Source organism: Orbicella franksi, chromosome 6 (genome assembly GCF_964199315.1).
Source record: "Orbicella franksi chromosome 6, jaOrbFran1.1, whole genome shotgun sequence".
Lineage (NCBI taxonomy): Eukaryota > Metazoa > Cnidaria > Anthozoa > Scleractinia > Merulinidae > Orbicella > Orbicella franksi.
In genome coordinates, this window is record NC_138150.1 from 5671352 (window position 1) to 5679155 (window position 7804).

At 40.0% G+C, this 7804-nt stretch overlaps 1 protein-coding gene across 2 annotated transcripts in view; it reads right to left on the bottom strand.

The window, feature by feature from the left end:
- Window positions 1-1584: 1584 nt before the first annotated feature.
- Window positions 1585-7804, bottom strand: part of LOC145490146 (cytosolic non-specific dipeptidase-like) — a 20993-nt gene continuing 14773 nt past the window's right edge. Inside the window, exons 15-17 of one of the 2 annotated variants that reach the window (XM_081469256.1) lie at window positions 3755-3840; window positions 3512-3678; window positions 1585-1839 (exon numbers count right to left, since the gene is read on the bottom strand). In XM_081469256.1, coding sequence (XP_081325382.1) covers window positions 1792-1839; window positions 3512-3678; window positions 3755-3840 — 301 coding nt within the window. In that variant the 3' untranslated portion in view covers window positions 1585-1791. Of the gene's footprint in view, window positions 1840-3511; window positions 3679-3754; window positions 3841-5735; window positions 6088-7020; window positions 7188-7544; window positions 7631-7804 lie in introns of those variants that run through there. The other variant, XM_081469255.1, reaches the window with a different exon arrangement.

A 7804-nucleotide genomic window follows, 5' to 3' on the forward strand; every position in this document is an offset into this window, starting at 1 on the left:
CACGAAAAAAAGCTTAATTCCTATAGTCGCGATGATATCAAGTTGAAGTTTCAAAGGCTTGTTTCAATCTTGTCGAAGATACTGTTTTACACCTGTGGGAGGCGCGGTAGCCTCATGGTTAGTGCGCTCGTCTCCGGATCGAGCGGTCTGGGTTCAAACCCTGGCCGGGGACATTGTGTTGTGTCCTTGGGCAAGACACTTTACTCTCACAGTGCCTCTCTCCACCCAGGTGTATAAATGGGTATCGGCGAAGTTAATGCTGGAGGTAATCCCTACGATGGATTATCATCCCATTCAGGGGAGAGTGGAAATACTCCTATTCGCTTCATGCTACAGAAGCCGTAGATAAACGCCGGTCTGATGGGCCACTTAGCTCGTATGCAGACTTTACTACTGTGTTAGATCAGACTCGTGGCCAGTCTCTCCTAAGCATACAGGATTTTACGCGAATGGTTCCTTGTCAGCATTCCTCACAGCCTTAACCATTTCATCATTTTCCCCTAGTCTTTTGTCACCTTTTAGTTAAAAAAGGCAGAGATTGGGAGCGAGTCTCAGTTCTACTATTCGATTTTAGGTCAGATGGTTCCAGTTGAGCAGAAACATAATGGAATTAAGACAAGCTAAGAAATCAAGTGAGTTACCAACCGAGGTCGCGTCGTCAGAAAATTGGATAATTTTGTTTTCACTCCTAAATCATAAATAATTCAAAATCCTTTAATAACAGTGCCTGCTTGCTTGTTCTATCATACAGTTCGCGTATGATTCAGCTCAATTGTATCGAAAATCCGGACTTTGTATTTGTTGTGTACTAGGTAAGCAGCTTGTTCATATGGGAAACTAATAAAAGGCTCTTTCAAACTCTCTGAACACAAAATAACCCGATAATATAGATGAGAAGCCCCCTGTTTGGATTGAATGTATATATAAATACGAGTTTTGTTCGGTTTCCTGCCCACAGTGTTGGGCTCTTACTGAATCTCAATTCAAAAGATGCTAATCCGCCTTCACTCTATAAATTATAATCGGTTTTGTCTTCCGTTGGGATTATAAAAGATAATGAGCTCTTACCAGTAATTCCCCGTCTTCAAGTTTCAACTTATGGTGTGTGTGGAAAGAACTGTTGATTTCATTACAGCCATGGGTAGGGACAACATTCCACAGCACTATGACACTATGATAAATTTCGCAGGGAAAACGTCTGAGGCGCCGGACGAATTGAAAACGCAGCTTTATTTTTACAGTTAGTCCTACCGTCCACACTAATCCGCCACGAAAACGGAGCTTCTCAAAAACGCTCTTGAAACCGGAGGAATTTGAGAACACCGGCTTTTTGTTTTCGTGTGGACAGAAAACGTTTTGAAAACGGAGCTTTTCGAAAACGATGACGTCACGATAATCACGTGATTTCCCTGACCGAGTTGTCCTCAAACACAAATCCAAAATGACCGGTGATTGTTGCGTTTTTAAATTCCCCCGGCGTAGTGTGGACGGAGCACATATTCAGTTTCATTTCGTTTTTCGAACACATTTGACACTAAAACGTACTAGGGGTTATGCATCTAAAATAAAGCAAAGAGGACTTGATCAAAAATGCAATTTATTAAAAAGCTTTATTTTCATTTTCATTATATGTTATGCCTTAAAGATGATGTTTCAAGCTAAGCTCCTTCTACAGGCACTCGTGTCCAAGCAACGTTTCTATATATGTCCGATAAGATTGCGCATGCGTTTCTGGTATTTTCCTGTATTCCACTTATCTTCGCACGAAGTCTTTACTGCTTCAATTGTCTTTTACTCTATTTTAGCCACTTCCTCCATGTAGGCGGCCAAAACTTTGGTCTGTTGATGAAAGCAAATTAAATAAAAATTAAAATCAAAGTTCATAGAGAATTGCCTTGACACCTGACAAATTTCTTTGTTTTATGTTTTTGTTCCCATTTTGCCTTGACCGTGTACAAAACTGACACAATTGTTGTTTCCTACTGACTGAGGAACTAACCAATAGGAACAGTTTGGTTACGTAGTCCATGCATAGTGTATATGAGCGAAAAACAAAAGTTTGTGTACGGTCGTGAACCCTTCCAGCATAAATCTTGGTAGCTTTGTTGGCCCCTCTCATGTGTCCCCGGCCTATAGCTGGTTTTCACATGACGTCACTAAAATTCAAACTACAAAACTATTGATCTTCCTGAGATTTTACTTTAATGATGTATAAGAGCAGCTGAAAACTAATATTCATACAAATTTTCGCTCCGAATGGGTTCTTGATTTTGTGATAGACTACGCTTGAATTTCGAAGCTTTTGCGTGACGCGGCATTTACATGACTGCGTCATGATGGTTAAAAAAGTGACTTATTCCGGGGAATTTGGCTATCTGAACAGTTTATGTCTTAGAAAAAGTATTATTTTAATGTTTTAGAGTTCCTCGAGGGATAAATTCACGCTTTTTTAGCAAAACTCAGTGACAGAAGTTTCTGTTGGTTTCCGATCGCAATGTTGGTGCCCATACGGATGGGCACCAGCATAGCGTCTCCAAACAAATCTCTATAAATTTGGGTAAAAAATTTCTCCGCATATCTTGCATAAGAAAAATTACTGTGACCAGAATCTTGGCGAGAGTCTTTGCATATTTACTTTCTTTCATTTCCCAGATTCCGGACTTAATCTATTGAACGGTTTTGATTTTTATTTTGATCTATTTTGAATGGCGTGACACTGAAAACCAGCAATATAATCAATCCCTTCTATTAACTACGTTAAAACCAATCACTCTTATTCATTAATCAGTGGATTCACAAAAAAGGTTTAACAGGAAGCGAAGGAAGGAACGAAGAATCGAGTAAAATTCATCCCCATAACCACAGCTTGGAAAATACTTTTTTCCAAGTTAAAAAAGGATGTTAGCACTTCCATAGAGAGAGCTGACACAAATTTAGTCCCTTCATGTTTCGGGAACCAACCTAATGGTTACAGTGCTCAAACACAGATTTGAATAGGCCATTTTCGAGTTACCTTATGCCTCTGTTTCAAAACGAGTCCCCGTGTAAAACCTTTCATATGAAAACGAGTTTGATTTACATGAAAATGAAGCTGTAGGCGGAACTCATTTTCATATGATTGGTTTCGCACTAAGACTCGTTTTAAGACAGAGGCAAAAGGCAAACTCGGAAATGGCCTATTTGTTTAGTTACATCGTCAGCTATTTTCGGTGCATGTTCGAACAAATAAAGAGACTCAGAATCTACGCGCCAGAAAGCAATTAGTCCATAGTCCAGTCCAGCTGCGCGCGTTTCCAAAAGTTCTATCATATATGGTTTTTCTAGTTTAAGGGGTTGGTGGGGGGCCGGGAAGGCGAATGGCGGCGTCCTGAGTATGCGCATGCAAGTTATCCTAGACTCTCTTTTCTTTTCTCTGGCACGGTTCAACCCTCATATAGAGTGAAGAAGGAAGAGTTCAGAGAATGGTCTAGAAAGCAATAGCAGACATCCGCTCATAAACAACGATACTCACTCCCTCGATGTAATTCTTTCGATCCATTTTCTCGTTCTGTGAGTGCGCGCCATCATCACATGCTCCCAGTGGCAGCAACATGACATTCTTTCCAGTAGCTTCCTGTAAGGTCAAGGTCACGGGAATACTTCCGCCTTCACGGGTCATGTCGGGATCAATTTCAAACACTACAATGGGGAGAAGCAACCAAGGTATTGCGTTACATTTGTTAACTAGGATTGCATGACTCCGTCACGTACATACCTGTTTTCAGAGCATTCCTCGCTGCTTGGTAGTTACCGTGGTTGTAGTCACTCACCCATGGTCGACCTCCATGACCCATTGTCACTCTGAAAGAAATGAAAGGTCAAGATTAAGGAATATAATGTGCTTTTCAGGAATGATTGCACTTCAGTCATTGTAATTGTGTAGTATCATTGTCTTTGATTTTCCTTTTTTTTACGTTATCTGTGTCTCGCAGAGTGGGAAGATTACGAAGGGCAAATAGGCGAGCGTCACTTCGGTAGGTGCGAGAGTGAATTGTACGCATGGAGAAGTTAAGGCATTCCCTGACGCTTCCACCCAACTTTCCCGGCTTATATGCAAAATGAACCAGGAATCCTGTCTGCGAGAACGGTCTGAGCGACATTTGCATGCATCAAGCGGAGTGTTGCTAAGTTACATGACGTATAGCCCATTGCAAAAACGTGAGAGGACTGGGAAAAAGTATGGTTTTTTCCGTTTGTTTGAAAAACTAAGATATTCAAATGAAAGATCAGCTAAATTTGAGAGTCTTAAGCAAGAATAGAAGTATTTGGAGGAGGAAAATGGCAAAATGATAGCTCTTCAAATATCACCTAAAATAGAGAGTTTTTATGGATTGGGTAGACATGCCACAAAATTGTAAGGGTTTGTATGGAATTTTGCAACTTTTGCAAGACTCCCATTTGGACAATTTTCCGCCGAAAACTCTCAAACTTGACAGGGTAGCTTTTCATTCAGTAACATTTCAGTTGAAATGTTTAGATTTTCAATCTAATCAATATAAGAAACTCGTCCCAGTCCTCTCACGTTTTTGCAATGGGCTATTGACATGGAAATAGACCAACGCGTTAGCTTGCTTTCTAATTGGATAATAGCTTTCAGAATCTCTTCGGGCGCTTCAACGAAGATTTACCAGACTGATGGTATCGAACGCGCTTGCCACTTTACCCAAGAGAGAACATTTCTAGAGTACATTTCTCAATTTTAAAATGATACCAAAGCAAAGGAGCGCATGTCAAATAAGGAAAAACATATCAGTTACGAGAGACTACAACTTTCGTTTATCATGTCATTTTATTTTAATTAAAAACTATACTTATTACAGATTCTGATATATTTCCTGGTACATCCAGACTTTTTAAGGCCAGATCAAGACACGTATTCTCCTTACTTATCTCAATTATAAATTCTTTAATAAGTTGCTGATTTGGGAGAACTGCATTCTACATCAGATGCTGATTAATCTCTTTATTCTCATGACCTGCATGACTATTGTTCTATCAACATTTTGAAGAGTACATTCAAGTTGATCACAACACAATTTAAAGTTCAACCCGACATAACCAATAGATGTGAATGGTTTGTTCATATAACTTGAATAAGCCATTTCCTAGTTGGCTTCTGCCTCTGTGTCAAAACGAGTCTTGGTGCCAAACCATTCATATGCAAATTCGTTTCTACTACAGGTGAACTCAGTTTCATGCAAATCAAACTTATTGCACAAGGTAACTCGAAAATGGCCTATTGCCGGTTCGAACTTTGGGATTATCCAACTTCTCCAGTAAGGAGTTTTGGTTGGGTTTATAACTAGGGAAGCCAAGCTTATAAACGGTTTAACTGAACTGCGAAGAAACGACAGTAAGCCACTTCGATTAAAACTGACGTTTTCATCGGCAATTTACTTGCAAACTCATCCACTGCTACATATCTTTTACCAAAAGTTCAAAAAGTTCGAAGACATTTAAAGGAGCTCAATCACGGTATTTTGAGTTATTTGGCCACGTACAAAATTACCTGGAAATGGTTATTTACTTCGATTTAAAAAAACATCAAAGAGATAACAGTAAACCATAAAGGAGAAGATTGACACGGATTACAAACAACGAACTCGACAAATTTCGGCTGAACTTTTCAAGACGCGCAAACTCTGACGTAGCCCCTGTAATAGGTTGACGTGTAAAAACGTTAGATGAAAGGGGTGGCGGGGGGGGGGGGAATGTGAGAGGTAAGAGCCTACAGCTAGAGGGGAGTCTGATAAGCGGGACTGCTTAAAACCGGCATTTTACGTGGCACCAGTAGTACGTGTTAAAGTTTAGTCAGTACTTCAGGACATAACTGGTGCCAAAACATATTTCAGTTACAAAGAGCGGCAAGATTTAAAGGGTGTTCGTTATATCAAGCTGTTCTCGGTTTGCTAATTAAAAACATTTTTTTCTTTTTATCTATGGATTGTTTCAAATCACATTATATTCTGAAAAAGTCGAGCAAGTCAGGCTCTTAAACTAGTCTCTAAGTTGACCCAGTTCTTCCAGGTAAGCAACCAGAGCTTTAGTCTATAAAACAAAGGAGAAAACAAAGAGAACAAAAGTTAAGAAGGAAGGAATTTTGAAGTTCATATGACACACTTGAAAGTAATACCTAGTACTCGTGAAATGAAACTTATGATGAAATTTTACCTGTGTTCGCACAATTTCTCTTTACTTTGAAATTTATTTTCTCGAGTTCCCATGAGAAATTATTTTTGGTGTTATCTATACTTTTAGCTTTTAGAAAATGCAAAAAGGACTGTGATATACTTAAAGTTATTTCGGTAAAAGGTTTTTGTTCGTTAAAAATTGAAATTGCTCGATTTCCTATCGCATTTCGTCTTAATACTTTACTAACACGCGTAGCTGGCAGGATTTCGCGCGCGAGTGGTTGACTAAGTACCAATCTCCTTGCGACTTCGCCGCTTTCGTTGAACTTAAACAAAGTACTCATTTGCGAAATTCCACCAGCTGTGCAGGCTAATATTATGTACATCCAGGATTATTTTGCCGCAGCCCACAAAAATTATACTCAAGGCTTTCATCCTCGTACTTGGAAATTTCAACAACATTAACTTTAGGACGACCATTATTTTTTTTTAAGGGGGAAGGTGGGTTGAGCAATTACCAAAAAGCAAGTTCCTGCACAGCAAAAACTGCTGGAAAAAACAATCGTGCAAGGTAAGCCATGGGGAAAAAAAATCGAGCACGTGCTTTCTACTGGCGAGATCCTGTTTTCTGATGTTAAAAAAATTCTTGCATAAGCTATTGCCCACCAAAAAAATCATGCACAACCTGAAGGTGAGAAAAAATTTCATATCTCTATCCCACTCCCAAGTGAGGTTGTCTTTCCAGCCTCCAACTCAAGGGCACAATACACTGTTAGTGGCTAACGGAGACATTCTCGCAGAAGTCCTACATCTAATTTTAACCGTACAAAGAAGTGTAGTCACCACTCACCCCCTGGATGTAGTTCACACGATTTATCTTCTCGTTCTGCGAGTGCGCGCCATCGTCACACGCTCCGATTGGTAAAAGTACTATGTTCTTTTGAAGGGCGTCCTGCAAGGCTAGAGTCACAGGGATACTACACCCATCACGAGTAAGGTCGGGCGCCACGCCATGAACTGTTCAAAACGAAAGAGGACATCAAAACCTGTGCTGTATTCATCTTTTTTAGACGCTATTCACAACAGGAAACCCAACAATAATGGTTTAACTTCGAAGAACCAAACTTGAAAAAGGATCTCATTAGAAAGAGAGAATGACTAAATATGGCAAGGATTGAAGTGGATTGCAACTGACGCTTAGTGCGAATTCGAAAAGCTACAGCCGTGTCTAAATCACCCAAAACCCCAAAATAACGGCGTTTGATTTTGTAGAACGTCACTCAACAAAATGATACGAACACGTTACAATAATCACGCCACATCAGCAGATCAACAAACAAACCAAAAGAAACAAATAAACAAACAGTCACTCACCGGTGTTCAAAGCTCTTCTTGCCGCTTGGTAATTGACGTGGTTGATGTCACTGACCCATGGTGGACCACTGTGGTGTAAGCTGACCCTAAAAGTGCGTCACGCACACTGTAACAATCCTGGATAAACTTCCACGAAGTGATCGGAAAATGCAAGTTTTGTGGTCGACTTGGACGCACGCGTTGAGCAAGAATGAGTACATTTATTCATAGGAAGGGCGTGATTATGAACCATTTATCGCTCACCTAGCTTGCTCAGTCCT